The following is an 18,005-nucleotide window of genomic DNA, read 5'->3' as shown; positions in this document are numbered from 1 at the left end:
CCGACGATTTTGATTCCGATTCAGCCTCTGTCGTACGTTCGGATGTTCTCCCCAAGCCTGACTCCCCTCCTGAGCTTGCGGGATATCTGCCCGGTGCGCTCTCCAACGAGAGCAGTCACGATCATGGAAGCTATCGCCCGCCCCATTGACGCCAATGGACTCCAACGGTGGAACGAGCTGTAAAGAGTCCTCTAGCGTCGCGTTGCCTCCAGTCTGTCAGTGAATGAGTGAGGGTTATGGTGAGTGAGTGAGTTAGTGAGTGAGCGAGCGCGGGAGCGAGTGAAGGAGCAAACGGATAACGACTTAGAGACGAATCGAGCCGCTACAGTTCAACTGGGAAGCGTACGGACATTCAATCGGCTAGTCGGCCACCCCAAGCTGACGGCAGGTCAGTCAGTCGGTCGGTCGGTCGGTCAGTCACTGAGAGATCAGCGAGGTCAGACGGTCCTTCATTCGATCGAACGGCTATCAAACCGTCGCTGAGCCAGCCTGTCCACACGTTAGTCGCGAGCAAGAGCCGAGGCTTGCTTGATCGGTCCGACAGTCAGCTCCTCATCTCGTCTGAGCTGTCAGACCTCTGAGGCCAACGGCTGCAGCAGATTCGGCCAGTCCCGGTGGCGGTCCCTCCGTCATCCGGGGAGACCGCTCGATTGGATGGCGGCGATGGCGCGTCGCGACAAAAAGCACCGCGGCAGCAGTGACAGCCAATATAGTCTAAAGTTGCAAAGCGTGCAAACTTCGCTGAGGAGAACTCCGACTCTCATTTTCGCCATTCATTACCAACCTTGGATTGTGTTCCACAAAATCCATCGCCATCATGAAGAAGTCATCAAACAGGTATGGTGATTCGTCCGTTTTTTTTTCGTAGTTTCGTTCTTCTGTCCCTCCGGCTGGACTCGTATGTTCGGCGTGCGTTCAGAGCGCGGCTTCGGTGTTTATTCTGTCCGGAGAACAATGACGCGCAATAACATTCCGTTCTCGCGACATAACGGCAATGACAGCAGTGACCGCATCGGCAATAGAGGCAACGTCCGCTGCTGCAAACGAGCAAATGAGGGGCACTGATGTCAGTGAGCGATATAGCGCTCCTGGAGATATGTCATCCCATCCCATAATGATGGAGTGCGTCTGCAACGAGCGTAACCTATCAAATCGGCAATGACGGAAAGGGCAGATGGAATGCGGATGCTAAAGTCAATGATGATGGAGAGGAAGATAATTGAATGTCTCCGCTGGTGAGATGCGAGCTAACGACTGTGCAGCGCTCGATTTCGAATTCTGATTCACGAACTTGGTCACCTCGCCGGAGAACAAGCCGATCGCTCGGCACGCGTCTCGTGATGTTCCTTCAATTGTGCGAGACCACGAATCTATCGATGACCACCGCGGAACGATCGACATCGCCGAATATCTCGGTCTCCCGATCGGGTATCCGGCGGAGCCATCATCTTATGTATCGGAGCTCGAAACAATGTTTCCAATCGATGATAATCCAGGCGGGAATATTCTTGCAGTTTCATCCTTCCCTCAACCATGAATTGATCCGTCGGCTTGACAACCATTGATGCGACCGATGAGAGGCTTCCGCTCGCTCGATTCGCCTATCGAGCGAGTACATAATGCACGACCGGAATCCTCAGATTTGCTTTCCTACCGCTAGTGAAATTATCAGTCGGCGATTCCCGAAATCTCGTGTCCCGCAGAGGACCCCGAGGAATATGAGGAGACGCGGCAGGAGGTCCGAGACACGAGTCCTCGAACCCGCCGTTGATCTGGGAGTCGGAGACAAGAATCTGAACGCTCATATTCATACATGTGAGCTTTCGCTTTGCTCTCGCTTTCCATCGTCTGCGTAGAGTCGTCCCTTCAGTGTCAGCGAGGGTTTCGAAATCGTGCGAGAAGCCAGTCCGTCGGCACGCTTGGGAGAACCCTCCTTGCACATGACGATTTGCCCTTCCTGACCGGGAATCGCGAACGACCTCGGTGAGGAACGTCTGAACGAGGAAGGTCTTGCGTCGCCTGGAATTGGCACTTTCCGGGATAAAGAGATGACATGCACATGAGCCATGCTTTCCCTCCATCGATTCCCGCTCCCTCGAGGTGCGGCACGTAATTTGTGCATCCCATATATTCTTTCCTTCCCGCTTCTATGATTTCCACATCTAATTCCGCTGAGACTCATCGGGATGATGTCATCGCCTCAGAGGAGTGAAGTCGCGCTCATTCGTGTGCCGTCAAGAGCCAGCGGAATCCAAGTCAACCAACGCCCAGAATTGTCCCAGGACTCCGACGCTGCTGTGGATCCTGGGCGCGTTTCTCACGCGTCGACACGTCGCCAGATCCGTTCCGAGCATCCCTGTATGCTGAGCGGGAATAGTGAAAGCAACGTGGAGGAATCATACACCATCTCAGTGTAGAATCGATTCCTCGACTGACGAATGTTTCTCTTGAGAGACGATGGTCTCGGGGAGAACGTCGTGAACTTCGGCGGACCACTCGACGATTTGTTTATTAAATCGATTGATAAGTGCTAGGTGAGCGGGTAGGCCGGCGTTGACGCGGGTAGCTGAGGCCTAGAGAACGGCAGGATTCGCGGTGAGTCCTCGCCGAGCCTTCCCGGACGAGAGAGCGAACAAACAAACAAATAAACAAAGCGAGCGAACGAGTGAACGGTATGGCTCAATCGGCGCCTTGACTATATAGGCCATCGACGTCTGGGCGCAGGCGGCGGACGGAAAGTCGGCCGGCGGCGGGCTGGCAGGCACACCGACCGCCCGGCCGACCAGCCAGCGTTGAGCATAATGACTATTCGTCGGATAACTCATCTGTCCATCGGCACGTCTTCGAGATCACGTCGAAAGTTCCGATAAACACGGTATAGGAGCCGTATCGCCCCTCATCGCCCCCCCCTGTCGACGAGTCGCGATTGCTATTCGCCGCGAGGGGACTCTAAGCTCCCAGCTACGCGGGAGAATCGGATGAAATCCGAGCGAGCGATCTTGAAGCTCTTCGAAGGAAACCGTGGAGCCTAGACTTTCATCGGCTGAGTGAGTGACATTGCCTTTCCGCGATTCTGGAGAGAATATGGCTCGGGAGAGGCTTTGGAAGAAGTGTGAGGATGCTGTGGAAAGAATTCGCTCTCCACGAACTTTGGAAAAGGAGCTTCGTTTCCTCTTCAATCAATATAGTTACTCATCTCCCGACCCTCCCTCCTCCGATCTGTTCCGCTCGCTTTGGGTTCGTATTGTTTTATTGCTGCATCTGAAGTGTTGGAGACCACTGAACCGAAATGGAAAACGAGGAGCAGCGCTCAGACAGGAAAAGCCCGCGACGGAAAGAGGGAGGATGAACGCAAACCACGCTCGAGGCGATGTGGAGACTTGCAGTGCCGGCAGAAGCCAAAGCAGCAGCATCATCGTTTTTAGCGGAGGCGGCGGTGGCGGCAGGAGAAGCGGCAGGAGAAGCGGCAAACTCTGAGGGCTAGCTAGTTTGGTCCCGAACTCGAATTGTCTCCATTTTCCTCCCGCTCGCGACTCGGAATGCTGAGATTCTCTCTCGCAGTTCGGAATTTTCCTCAGGCATCGCTCGCTCGCGGAACGCCGCACCGCCGTCCAATCGTTTCCCCTTGCGTTTTCCGCTCGGGGAAACTACCTTCGCACCGAAGCTCTTGCTCCCATGACTTACCCCATATTTCGTTATTCTCCTCCCCGCCTCCCGCCAGCTAACCAGATTCGCAAAGAATTCGCGATGTCAAGACTCCTTACCTCCGGGGCTCTGTTTTCATCCTCGATTCTCTGCGTTCCTCCTTCAAATAGTTTCGTCCCTCTCCGGTCGTCCCTGGAAGAAATTTCGCTCCGTGGACTCTGGCCCCTATGCGCCCTCTCCTCCTGACCTGTCCTCGGCATCTCCCCCGTTTCCGTTATCCTGCTCTGCCCCTTTTCCTCCTAATTCTCGAGTCTCATCATCATCATGGCCGTCCGCTTTCTTCCTCTCGTATTTCGTCGGTTTTCCCGATTCCGCGCCGTGTCAGCAGTTTCGGCTAAATGAGCCTTGGATAAACTTTCGAACGAGAACGTTTGCGTAATTTCCGCCGGATCAGCCTATGCAGGTTCTTCTAGGATGACGAACAAAGATATCATGAAGGAGCGACCGAGAACAACAAACGGCCCGGGGCGCTCTCTGTTCGAGGAGCCTCTTCAGGAACGCGGATGCACATGCGTGCGCTAATGGCGATAGTCGCAGACTGACAAACTTGCAAGCTGACTGGCCCGCTCCACGCTCTTTCGAGACGTGTTCGGAACAAGGAGCGTGTTTTTGACGCTCCCCTCAACTCCCAGCGCTTGGCGTTCTTCGGTCCCGTCTGCTCGGCCCATCCGAAGCCAGCGACAAAGCCCCGAGCGAGCGATCGACAAGGAAAGTCTCGACTCATCGAGGGAAGCTTGTGTCGGGGCTAGAAGGAGAATGATATCAACGTGAAGTTCATGTTGGAGGACGAGCACCGGAATGAAATCGAGCGGCATCGCTCCCTCATCGGCGCTCCGATGTCATCCGACGGCATGGACTTGATCGAGGAGCACCTCGAGCCGAGGAGTAGTTTTCGCAGTCGAACACTAATCATCAATCACGCTGCTCTCGCATGATTGCCCATCTATCAGCTCATTATCTCGTGCATCTGTCTCGTTCCGTTGGTGGCGCGTTCGGCATTCGATTAGTGGATCTCGTGGATCGGTTACAGCCATTTGACCTCGCTCGTTCCCTTATGCACTGAGCAAGGGTCTTCGAGATTTCAGACCGGTGTGTCGGGACCAGCTCGAGAACTCGCTGATATGAGCGCCGCCGTAACGGAATCGGCGACGCAGAGCTCATGGAGCCGAACTCGAACGGGAGATTGCTTTTCGAATGAGTGCCGATTTCTCATATGGGTCTTGTCTTCGGTGCTGGAGTGGGCTCCCTCCCCTTTTCCTCCCGAGGCGGATCTCCGATGGCACAGCTCGTAGAAAGGAGCCCGTTTCTTCCTGGATCGCAGCTCGTTGACTGGCCGAGGAAGCCTCGATCGGCACTACGTGTTGATTTCTCTCTTGAAAGCGGAGATGTGGGCGAAACCGTGGAGAGCACTCCGCCATCGACATTCGTGACCGTTCCCGCGCTCCGAACGCGAGCTTCGGAAATGTTCTCTGTCTGGGATTCCAGCGGAGCTGGAGCTCAACTAGGGCACCGGATCTAGGATCCCGGATATACTGACTGAGTGAGAGAGCCCGATGTCAATGAGAGCAGCGATTCCTCAGTTCGCAGGCAGCTCTTAGAAATTGATCTGTCGGATGGGCCTGATGAAGTTGCCGTAATGAAGTGTACGTCGGTAGCTGCTCGAATCGCTGGCTGCAAGAGTGACGAGTCGAACGATCGGTGGATGATGCTCACAGAGTCTCGCTCGGCGAAAAGTCGCACTCACCGTCGTTGCCGACGCCTCACGCTTTTACCTCCGCTCTGCAGCGAGGAAATTATCAGTGAACACATTCTGCGGGACTCCGATGGATGCCTCGATTCCTCACTCGGACTCGACAGCTCCGGATAGGTTCCCCGAGCGCACGATCCCGTCCCAGCGGACTGCGCATCGGAGACTAGGGTCCGACTCGTCAGCGTTTTCGGGCTCGCGCGGCGTGAAGGCACCCAGTCCTAATTTTTTCCTCTTTCTGTCCAGAATTTCAATTAGGCCCCTCGGTATAGCACGATTTGGAGCTGGGACAATTTCGGAACGAGCGAAGATCCGCTGATCGGAATCGTAGTCCGTTCCGTCGGTTGATCGGTTCAGCCGACTCTGAGTGAGTGAGTGAGTCTCATTTAAAGACAAACGGAGCGAGGAAAAGTCTGATCGGATAATCGAGCGTTGAGGATCGGGTCATAAGATTGGCTAGGCAAATATTTGGTATTGGGTAGCGGCATAGTCGCTGGGAGCAGCTACGTCGGTCGTCGGCATTAGCCGACGGAGCGGTAACGTTTTGGACTAGCCCCTCGCGTCGCTCTACCGGCCAGAGCGAAATCAGCCGCCTCAAACTTTGCTTTGAAAAGCTCATGATTGAGAGCAGCTTGCGGAAAAGGCCGGAGCGAGAGCGTAAACACCGAGTGTGTTTAAGAATTCTCGCCCGTCGCGACAGCTCGAATTCTCGCCGCTTCCGGGGAATGAAGTAGGCGATATTTTCCTCAATTGACCTCTGTTCCGATGATCGAGGGTAGAGATGAGGACAGCTCTTCAACACCAGAGTTCAAATCCGTAGGTACCTGATATGCGGAATCCCCCAGACCCCGCTCCGTTTGGCTGAGTGTCTCCTCAAGGCACGGGGAAATACGGCGGCGAGTATGTCCTGAGGAAACGTCTCGATATTCGGGCGTTCCGATTGCGTTTCGAGTCGATCGAGACTCGGCTCCTAATATCACGAATCCCCGCTAAACCTCCCTCTGCGGGACCGATATTGCAGAAAAGTCGTTTCCGAGAAAAATAAGGAGCGAAATCTTTTTATCGCTCCGTATAAGGAAACAGTTCCCTCCGATTTAAATGTCTATAGCGCTCCTTATTCCGTAGTGGCATCTTTTTGTCGTTCGTAAAACTGAGCTCTCGACCCGGCCGCTGAGCCTGGGAGTGAGAGAGGCTGGCCTTGACCCAGAAGCTCGCATGGCCGCCGGTTTGCCCTCATTCTCCTGGGCCGCTCGGCTGAGGACCTGCTCCGTTCGCCAGAGGATGGAGGGAAGAAGGAACTGCATCGTCATCATTCCTGTTGCTTCTTCTTCCTTCTCTTCCCGCGCAATATTCTTCTTGCAGTTGTCGACTTCGTTGTAGACAATGTCGGCGCCGCCGTGGCAGCTCCGAATGTTGTTCACTCGGCCCTCGTCGAATTAGGCGCAATGCGATCAACGTCGATTAGAAGGAAATCTCATTAATTGCACCGTCTTCTCTCTTCGCGTTCCGATTGAGACAGCAATAACAACTATTCATTCGGATGAGACAACGGACAATATGACTGTGTATCAAAGCCCTCGAAGCCATTTTCCCTGTCTGGAAAGCTTGTGCCATGAGTTCGGCATTGACCTCGGAAACGAGGATGAATGAGAGGGCTATCTGATTCGGTAGCTCGACCGTCCGCCTGCCCGCCCGCCCGGCGGCCGCCCGGCCGTCGGTCGACCGAAGGCTCCATCGCCAGGTACAACGACTTCCGTCGACGATCTCGGTCGACTTAGTTCGTGCGGTAATCGGCGGCGTTGTTGGCGCTGGTTGTCGCCGTCGTCGGGGACGACGACAGCGCTTTGGAGCGCCGCAGCGGAGCCTTGAATACGGGAACTTATCGTTCTGTAAAAGCGCAAGGATGACAGGAAGACGGCTGTTTGACGATAGTGCCGCTGCGGACGACGATAGCGTCTGTGTGCGATACCGGAGCGAAGCGGTCCAGGACTTCCGAAAGGCGGTCTGTCAAGCATCCGGAGGAGTAGTCAGCTTGCGCGCCCCCCCCCCCGCCTCTTTTCCCTTAGTTTACTCAGCTTGCCCGCCCTGTTCTACCAACAACAGGAACGAGCCTACTACGATTCAGAGCGAGGCGGGAAGGGATCGGGGTCGAGACGAGGAGGAACCGAGGAAAACAAAGGGATACAGCTCACAATCGGAAACAACCAAAGGAATCCCAACTCTCTGCGCGGGAATTTATCTTCGGGAACAAGTTAACCGGAAACCAGTACTGGCTGGCAGAAAGAACCGAGAGGAACGACCCGGAGACCGACGAACGAGAAAACGGTCGCCTGTTCCCCGCATGCGTCGGGTACTCAACGCCAGCGCTCTCTCCTTCTCCGCGCTACGCGTTCGCCCGCCGGTCCCTGCTTCTCGAATCGAACGGCAATCCTGCCGGCGGGATTGCTGCTCTCGTCGACGTCGCCGTCAACAAAGACAAATACGCATGACATTTCCGCGTCGCAAGGACGACTCGCTGTGCGCATGCGTCATCGGCCGCCGCGGCGGCAGCATAGTGTGCGCAGTCTGTGAGAGAGCGCGCACGGTGTTTTGGTGGCGGGGGCGGCGGCGGCAGCGACATGGCGATGATGATGATGTTGATGATGACGACGTCGACGGCGATGAGGTAGATAGCGGCGGCGGCGGCGGCGGTCGAAGCCGAAGGTAGGAGGCTGTCGACAGGATCGGCAGCAGCAGCAGCGGCAGGATCGGGAGGAGCGGCGGCGGCGGCGGGAAGAGCGGAATCTGCTGCTGTTGGCGAGCTTCTTGCCACAACTCCACCGCTGCTGCCAACAGTGCAACGACGGCAGCAGCCGGCTTTCCAGCATATAGGGGATGTGTGCGGCGGCGGCGGGCGCCGACACCGCTATGCGCGAGAAGGCAGCAGGAAGAGAGGGAGCAGCGCTGGCGTTAACGCTGGCGGTAGTGCTGGCGGCGGCGGCAGCCAGGCTCAGCGGACAAGACCGCTGCGCCGATCGAGGGGAAGGGAACAACGAGTGGAAGCCGCCGCCGCTGCCGCCGCCGCTGAAGCTCGTTCGCCCTGACTGGACGTTCCTTGGCTGGGTTGCTCGCTCCCATTCGTTCAGTTGCTCGCTGAGTCCTGTGATCGGTGGTGGTGGTGGCGGTGGTGGCTGGCTGTGGCCTCCCCATTTGATTTGCTCCTTTTCCTCCTGAATTATCCTTCGAAAATTGGATGTAAAGTTGTCTAACGAGAGAGCGTCGACGCTTTTGCGTTAGAAGCCTACGGGCTGCTGCCTTGGGCGGCATGACGGGGTCCTCAGCCGGTGGTTACGGTGGTGGTGAAGATGGCGGTGGCAACAACGCAACAGCAGCAGCAACTCGCAATCACCGTCAACGAGAACAAGCACCACTAGATCGACGACAATTACAACGAGAAGAGATCCAACAACAGCGACAGAATTATCAACACCAGCAGCAACATCAACCGCCGCCGCCGCCGCCGCAGCAGCAGAATCAACAGCAGCGACAACTCGAGCACTTCCAGCAACAGCAATTGTTTGCGGGAAGTGGCAGCAGGGCGGACTCTGGCGCATCCGTTTCTGAAGACTATAAACTTGTGTGGCGTCGACGACAGAGCGAGAATCCGTCAACCGAGGGTTCGTTGAGGGCGCTTCTGAATAAACTCGCTCCGTCTCGTGTACTGGGTCGACTTGCGACTCAGGTGGCCGACCATTTGGTGGATGACGACGCACCGGATCACTTGGCTCGACAGCTCGTCGAGCGAGCTCAGGCGGAATGCCTGTTCGCGCCAACGTACGCCAAGCTGTGCTCTAATCTGGTCAGGGCCCGGAGCGGTTTCGTTTTCTACAAGCACCTCATGACGAGATGTCGATCGACGTTTTCGTCGAAGGTCCGACTCCTCATCGTCGAGGCGACGGAGCTCGAGGAGCCGTCGAGCTCCGCAGTTGCTGTGTCTGCGAATCAAACGCAGCTTTCGAAAAACTCTTCCGCATTGGATGTTGATCGCCACCGGCTGAATGCGCTCGTGATCTTCCTCTGTCACCTGTTCTTGGAAGAACTGCTCTCGTTCGACCAGCTGCACCAGGACTACCTTCGCCAGTTGGATTGTCAGCTGCCCGACCGCATCGCGCTCGAATGTCTCTGTTCGGCTCTCAAAGTGGCCGGCCGCAGATTGGAAGAGCAGCGCCCCCATTGGGTTCTGGACATAATTCGACAGGCTCAGGACGCTGTTAACGGACTTCAGCAGGAGCGTAATCTCCGACTGACCTTTATGGTCAGGGACCTCGTCGAGCTGCACCAACGAAACTGGCAGCAGCGGGAACCTCAGATTCCCAACCCGCCCATCGAGCACGCGGAACCTTGAGACCCGTACTCCGCCGCGTCCAAAGGGTCATCCCTCCTCTCACCATTGTGCTAACGGATCCTATTTTCAAGCCCTTCCCCACTTCTTCCCTGCCCCCGTGAACCAACCTCTTCCGAAAGGGAATGACAGGACCTATAGAGAGCTTTCCCGTCCGCTCACATCATTGCGAAGCCGCGGCTTCGGTTTGATACAGAAAAACGATTTCCGTCTCCGCGAGGACGCCAGACGAGAGCTGGGCAAAAGATCGGATTCCGGGATCGCGGGACGCGTCAATCGTTCCAGGATGTAACCCGATGGACGTCGGTGCCTTGTTGGCCCTTTCTATCCCGGGGACAAATACTTCGATACGAAGACGAATACAGAGACCACGTGTCCCTGAAATTCGATTGGAGTTCCGACCTCCTTCGAGAATCGCTTGGAGCTTCGAGAAACTTGTGAGAAATGAAGAACTCGTTGCGACTATTGTATTCGTACTGTACATTAATCTTTCGTTTAGGCGGTGTTTATCGATGTTCTACGTACTGAACGGAATCGGTTTTGTTGCAATAAATTATTTCGTTGGAAGCCGTGAAACTCGATTGTTCTCTTCTTCGCAAACAGGTTCCTGTAGTCGGGTAGCCTCGACCCCTGAACCGCTAGCCACGGTGGGACATTTCGTGAGTTCCGACGAACCGAATTCGGTTATCTCGATGTATGTCGACTGGAAGGTCCGTAGGAGCGAATGGGTGGTCCTTGTGAAGTTCCCCCGACATCACGATCCGCTAGGGAATCAACCTCATTACCGTAAGCGAAGCTTTCAGGAGCGTATCTCGTTCCTCCCCGTTGAAGTCCTCGGCAGTCCTCTGGTATCCTCTTACGGCCGTCCTCAGTGCCCCTGGCGGGAAATGGGGGATTCGCCCTGACCCTGAACGCATGCGATTCACTTCCCGATCGTGTCGCAATCACAAGCAGGGCGGGTAAGGAGTGCCGACTTTTACAGTGCTTCCAATCATTCGGGACGAACGCGATGCTTTCCCCGCGGAAAACCGACTCGGGGAATCTTTCGAGACGTGACTGAATATGCCTAAATTTCCTCGAGTCGTCGGTGTTGCTCTCATCGCTGACATACATTCCTAACATACATTAGATGCTCAAGAACCTGTCGTACTCGGAGCCAAGATCACTCTATGCTATCTCTCTTCGGGAGGTGCCCAGACTGAGCTCGAACAGAAAACCTCAGCCGTCAGAAGCAGCGGTCCGAATTTCCGACGTCGATTCGAGCTCGTCCGTGACGGCGCGAGAGCATGTTAACCCGACGGGCTACATTCCGTTAAGTACTGCGCGAATGGGCTACCGACAGGCTGTTCGCAGAGAGTTGCGAAGTGGAGCGCTCATTCGAGTCCAGCATCGAATAACAATAATCCGGTGGCAGACTCGCTGCTCGGCACGGAGAAGCCACTAAATCAGCGGTAGCGGGGAACTCAGCCAACGTCGTAGTTCCCCGCGCGGACGGAGATATCGGGACGCTATTTCAGCCGCTTCATGAACGAATCGCTACTGATACAGGAACGGGCTCTCATTGTGCTTATCGAGTTGTCCGAGAAATGCCTCCAAAGCCCAACGAGGCTCCTGTGAACATTTCCGCCTGGATCTGGGCTTCGAGTTCCAAGAGATATTGCAAACGAGCGTCATCGAGAAGCGAAAGCAGAGCACTCCGAAGACGTGCCTCAAAAAGCAGATCGCATTGGAGGTATGATGGAGTGGATTCGCTGGAAAAGACCGTCTCTCCCTCACGAGCCCGTTCGTCAGGAACAATGAATCGGGTGTCGAATTCTGGAGCGTAAATCTCCATGAGATCCTCAGGAATGGTTCGATCTGGATCATTTTGATGCCACTCGTTCCCCCAAGAATTGTCGCGGGCGAGCCCGTGTTTGTGGCCTTGATTCGACGTTTCCAAGGAAACAGGGGGGCAGTGCGAGTGTACGGTCGTCGTAACGACCGCCTGCAACTCAGACAGGACTCGAAGATAGACAGGAAAATATCGATGAAGATCCCCGTCGAGACTGATGGTTTCGAGCTATCCACGATCAAAGTCATTAGATAAGGCGGCTGATGAGGGACGGTCTCAACCCATGTAGCGCTCAGCCGCAAAGACATGGTCAGTGACAAGTAACACGTTCTTTAAAGAGCGTTTTTTTCCCAACTCAAATCGACAGATGCTCGGTCGTCGGAAACACTCTCCCGAAGCTTCCCTCACAAGCGTTTTCTCCTTTTCCGCAGATGTCCAATAAGCGCGAACTGCAGCCAGAAACTTCTAGCGGAAAGCCATGTGCCAAAAAATGTCTCTCTGAAAAGGGAGCCCACGAATTTAAGGAGCCGCCAGCTGGAACGGTTCCCGTGACGATCACCATCACCGGAACGAACAGCGATCCCGCGTTGTCTGCGAGTCCCCCCTGTGGCGGCAGTCCGCCCCCGCCCACCAGCGACGAAGACATTGCTCAGCTTCCGCAGGGAGCGAGTGAAGGCCCGCCTGAAGAAACTCAACCCGGAAGCAACAACAACCTCAATAACAAGAGCTGTTGCTTCTGTTGGTGTTGCTGTTGCTCTTGCTCATGGTAAGTGCACTTATCCTCCGCAAGCTTTCCCGCAGCTTTTTTCCGCAGAAAACGTAGAGACATGAACGGGGAGCGAGAGGCGGGATTTCCTGAAAAAAAAACACTCCTCCAGAACCATCAGCGGACCATTTCGAGAGGAGGCTCGGCACGTACGTCATTCGGAGCTAGGTCTGATTTACGAACTCAGTCTCTCGTTACATTCGACGTTTTTCATTCCTCTTGAGCCTTGATGGCAATGACGACGTTTTTTCCTGCCAAAGAATGCTCCTCTTCTCCCCTTCCCACGTGTTTCCCTCGCCGTGGAGACAATACCTGAGAACTCATCCCGATGCGCCTGCTCCCAATCGAACATCCGGTTTGACCGGGTGTCGGGAGCCGAACGAGGAAAACTAGTCGGAAAGGTTCTGTCCATGACTTTACCGGGAGGCAGGCGTTGAAATACCCACAAGCCATGCGTGAGAGCGAGGAAGTTGAGGGAGCGCATCGAACAAATCCATTCCGACCGCACGGCGACGCAGGATTTCCCAAACTCTCAATCTAGCCATGCTCCGAGTCTGCCAACATCGGAGATCTCCAACTCGCAGAACACAGTTTCCCAAGAACGTTCTCCTCTAATTTGACTCACTGAACCGAAGGAATGATAGCTGCCGCACTACCCCGTCGAGCTCGTGTGTCGGTCGGGTCCCGTTGGCCAAGATAATCCGTTTTTGGCGAATTGTCTGCCGAGGTGACCGCCCGCTCCTCTTTATCGACTCTGTCTTGGCACGGGCAAGTTCACGGCTGAACAACGTCGAATTAAACCGTGTGCCTTTTCCGAGTGCGACGACGACTATTTCCCGGCTTCCCACCTCTACCAGAAGTGTCAGAATTGACGTGGTGTCCTGAGAGACGAGGCGGAATTCACGATGAGCTCGTCAATGATGGAATGCCGCTCGTTACCTACTATGATATCCGAACTCGGGACCAAAACATTCGGGGCGAACGAACTCATGACCTTCGACAATCGAAAAACTTGTCAAGGTCGAGTTTTGCGTAAAAAAAGGTCCCCCTCGACGGGTGCGTCCTTTTTCGGTGAGGGTCCTGCAAGGTGATCGGGCGTTCGTCGCACTAGCGCCTCTCTCGTGTTGTTTGTGATATGTACGAACAGCGATCGTGAACGTATGATACAATAGAATCTCACACGGGAGCTTGTCGAAGCCGGTGTTCGAGAACACTTGACAGAGTCTCTCGGATGTTGCACGGAACGACCTCTCCAAGCATGCTGCCGTCTTCTCCGCCGCCGCCGTTGTCGACGACGAAGGCAACGGGTCCTCCTGCTGCTGCACTCGCCCCAATGACGTCGGCAGCACCTCGTCCGTGGCGGCAGGAGAGGGTGAGCGCTAACCCCACGGCTGGCAAGCGAGTGCTATGGCCAAAACGGCTAGTGCAAGAATAGGACGACGTAGCTGACAGACAGCCTGTTCGGCAAGCCCACTCGAGACCGGGAAAGGCGCAGCTCGCTCAGACGGGCTGAGCTTCGGACTTCGTACGAGCTCGACTGGCGTCTTCATCGCGCATGGATCATGGTTCGAAGAGCTGTCCACGGCAACTCCGTCGGGAGGGTTCTCGGTGAAACGCCGCGCCGTGCCGACTGACAGCAGTGTTCCTAAACTGAAGCTTCGACACACCTGTTGGAAAGCGTGCGGTGAAAACTGTCAACGTTTTCCGTCGTTTCGAGTGCCACCGAGTCCGACTCCGTCTGAGTTCCCCGCAAGTCCACGCGAACTGTGACAAAGGCATTTGATTTTCTCGAAATCAATCGCAGTTGCCTTGCTCCACGAGCGTCACCATGAAAAATTCATAGATAAGGTCTCGCGTCTGAGAATTCGTCGAGCAGAATCGCAGACCTCACCTTCAGCTAATTTCCGGACTGGTGTGGCTGCTTGCGCAGATGGTGAATTCTTTCGCGCGGAAGCGAAACGCCTTTTTCGACTCTATTTGTTCCTGGCGCCAATACCGCAATCTGGATCGTGTCGATTGGCTCTTTTGCCCGAAACGAAGCCTAGGCGTAGCCTTGGAATTAGCTCCTCGATGCGTTCTGTTTATTTTCGTATAGACAACGGGCGAGCAGGCGCGAGCCAGCTGTCGCGGCGCTACCTGCTTCCGTCTTGCATCTGTAGCGCTGAATTGTGTTGCAATGGATTCGAGCCGGATTGTGCTGCTGCTGGTGGGAATCGCCAGCAGCGCGCTATTTCGTGAATGACCCGGTGGCGGGCTGTGCTGCCGCCAACACCGCCGCCTCCGATGCAGTTTCTATACGGTCGAGTCGACCGTGGCTAGAAGACTACCGACTTGGTTCGAAGCCATCTATATCTGTCCCTTGTTGATTCTCTCACGACGACGGACGTCGGTCTGTTGAACGTATCGATCTCGGCGTGTCCTTCGGCTGTTCGGTGAGCGTTGACTGCGCTCTTCACTCGCTGGGGCAGCCTTTTCAGGCGACGAGTTTCGCCGCGAATTCTTCGGTTTAGCTTCGGACTACCCCTTCGAGAGCATCCCGAGTTCTCCGAGTTAGCTTCGAACGACCTCTGAATCATCGGCGTTCGCTCCCACCTGATAAACAAGCACCGTCAAGGAGATGCTCGGAAGGGGACATGGCGGCCCAAAGCTCCTCGCGACCGCATTCCGGCGAAGTTCCCAAGAGCAGGAGACTTTGGTCACGACTTACAAACGCAATGGGTTCGATGTCTTTCAGTAATAACGGGAACATGCGTACCGATCATCATTCGAACAGCGAATCTCATCAACAACTGTCCGGATCTGACATATGGGGAGACCACACGCCGTAAGTCCTCGGGTATTCCTCACCCGTATGTAAATTCGAATAGATAAAAAAAATGCATAATATCTCACTCGCTGTATCGGTGTCATCCTCTCTGTCTCCTATGAGACGACTTGCATTCGGATCATCCGAGCAGTCAGAGTCGAATCTAAGCGGAACCTCAATCTGCAGACCGTCGTTGGGAGAAATCATGGAGTGGAGTGAATCTTTCGACAAACTCATGAAGCATCCAGGTGAGTGCGCATCCGGTTTGAAAGTTTCGATCATCATGGTCATCTCCGTGCTGATAACGCGCGCGTCAGAAAACCAGTCACCAAGTATCGAGCATCAGCGACCGATTCATTCTCCTAAAAAAGTTCCGAACACCGTATCGGCGAGCTCGGAGGGAGGGGGGAGGGGCTATGCTCGGGAGAGCTTGTTTGCGTCTGTGCGCTCCGCTCTATGTTGAGCGCGCGGAATAGTCCCCCGGCGGAAGTTGGCCGCTGCACAAGGTCCTGCTTTAAAAATTATCTCCGATCTATTCCCGTCCCTCATTGGGCATCGAAGATCACGTTGTCGAGCAGGGAAGCACTTCCGTTCGGCCATCCTTCTTGTCCGCGTGCCGGATTCATAGGGCCGAGTCCGCACGACCGGCCGGCGGCTCATTGCATTCGCAGCACGGACCGGGGATCAATCAACGCCAATAGAGCTCCGAGGGAGAACAACCGTATATGGGGTCTCGGCTGGTTGGATTCAATGTGAATCGGATGATTCTTGCGCGAAACAGGTGTTGCAGTCGAATCTCGACTTTCTGCCATCAGGAATGCGATGTCTCTGCCTACGCTTGACCTTTCGTTAGCCCGCTCCAGATCGATGCCCTTCAATTTAATACGAACAACAGGAGTATAATGGATGAAAAACGGATACATTCCCCCTAAAAGCTCCTTTGGCGAGACATTCGGCTTATCATAGTTTCAGCGGGCTGAAGCTCGCGAAGCGTCCCATGGTCCGACTTCTTCAAGAATAAAAAAATTCATTGCAGCTGGTCGCAAAGTCTTCAGGGATTTCCTGCGATGCGAATACAGTGAAGAAAATATTCTTTTTTGGACGGCCTGCGAAGAACTCAAGAAAGAGAGCGAAACTCCTGTGATAGAAGAGAAGGCCCGACTGATCTACGAGGATTACATCTCGATCTTGTCACCCAAAGAAGTGAGTTCTACCTCCGAGCGCTTACTCGATGTAGACACCCTGAGCTTCGGATAAATGGAAGAGGACACCATCTTATGGGATTCCAGTTCGAGGTGTCGGCTCAGGAATTAAGTCGGGAGCTCGTTGCAGGTGTCCCTCGATTCACGCGTCCGGGATCAGATAAACAAGAATATGGTTAGCGGACCTTCGGCAGAGACGTTTGCAGAAGCGCAGCTGCAAATCTACACTCTCATGCACCGAGATTCCTACCCGCGCTTCGTGAACAGCGACGCCTACCGGAAAATTGCCCAACTTAGTCCTCAGACCCCTTCGCGCAAAGGGAGCTCTGCCTAGTCCTTCAACGTATAAGTCAAGCCGAACGAGAAAATAATGCAATGAGAGACACCTTCGGGTGACGGAGCCAGCGAACGAGCCGATGAATCTGGAGGCGAACAATTGGAAACTCTAGGATCCGGAACAAATTTCCCGTCTGACGCTTGACGTTCATGCAATAATTGATCCTGTCATGAGTACAGCAGTAGTGATACGGTCGCTGCTCAGAGTAGAATTTACCGGTGAGCGTCTGCCGGCCTTTCCCCGTGATCAGAGACCCTTGCGGCGCAATAAGACGAAGCAGAAACCATGGTTTGTACCTGAAATCCAGAGCACTCCTTCAATCGTCCGGAGGCCAGCGTGTGCAGAGCGTTCTCGATCCTGGAACGACGATAACTCCGGACGGGAATCCCTCGATACAGGGATTGAGCCGAAATACAAGGAAACCGAGATTTGAGTAGTCGAGATGTGGCTGCGAACAGACTTGGTGACGCAATCGTATTCCCCCACGTGCGGCCGATCTTGTTCATCAGAAATAATCTCCTCACCGAGGCATCGATTCATCTTTTTTTCTGACTCTTCAACAAATTGATGCATACAGTCGTCCTCAATTTGGAGGGAGGAATCAGAACCCCAGTATTCTGTTCGAGAGACGGACGAGAATCTCGTGATTCCTCGAATCCGGGAATGCAACGGGTCCACGAGAACGTCGGAGATGTCTCTTCTTCGACACAGAAGGCGGCGTGCGCAGGAAACTAGTCGCACCGCTTGGGTCTCCTCGCATAATAAATGACGAGGAGGATCTACCAGTATTCACGATTTCCCTCAATATCCTGAATTGGAGATAAGATTTTCGATGAGTATGTTTCAAGGGATCGGAGCATTTCCGTGATTGAAGGCCATTGATCTTTGTCATGAGAGATCTCGATGAGATGAACGGCTGGGGAATTCATCATGATCTCGACCGAGGAGAGTATTTATCCACGAACACAGACCCCTAGAGGCAGTAACCTGCCGTGGATGTTACCTGCATTACAATTGCTCTCGTCGATGCTTTGTCCATCGCGTTTGAGACGACGTCGGAAGGGTCTCTTCCCTCTGTCCCCACTATAACCACTTACTAAACTACTGACCACGAGGGTCGTTACGTCTGTTGTATAAGCAGGTGAACCACTACCTATTAATCCTTTTTCTACAAGGCTCTGTCTTATTGTTGGAATTCGTTCTCGTCGGACACCTTCTAGCGGAGTCGCC

The 18,005-nt window shown here is 54.6% G+C and overlaps 1 protein-coding gene across 1 annotated transcript; it reads left to right on the top strand.

Annotated features, from left to right (window-relative positions):
- Positions 1 to 663: 663 nt before the first annotated feature.
- On the top strand, positions 664 to 16,772 carry LOC100904056 (regulator of G-protein signaling 17). The gene is made up of 6 exons (XM_029112551.1): positions 664 to 837; positions 12,096 to 12,430; positions 15,165 to 15,254; positions 15,423 to 15,484; positions 16,273 to 16,439; positions 16,569 to 16,772. Exons 1-6 carry the CDS (start codon positions 664 to 666, stop codon positions 16,770 to 16,772), a joined length of 1,032 nt encoding a protein of 343 aa, XP_028968384.1.
- Positions 16,773 to 18,005: the final 1,233 nt, after the last annotated feature.

This window comes from Galendromus occidentalis, unplaced genomic scaffold (assembly GCF_000255335.2).
Source record: "Galendromus occidentalis unplaced genomic scaffold, Mocc_1.1 scf7180000077514, whole genome shotgun sequence".
In the NCBI taxonomy this organism is placed as follows: Eukaryota; Metazoa; Arthropoda; class Arachnida; order Mesostigmata; family Phytoseiidae; genus Galendromus; species Galendromus occidentalis.
Note: the sequence above shows the minus strand (reverse complement) of the source record. Positions and strands in the feature narration are given on the sequence as shown.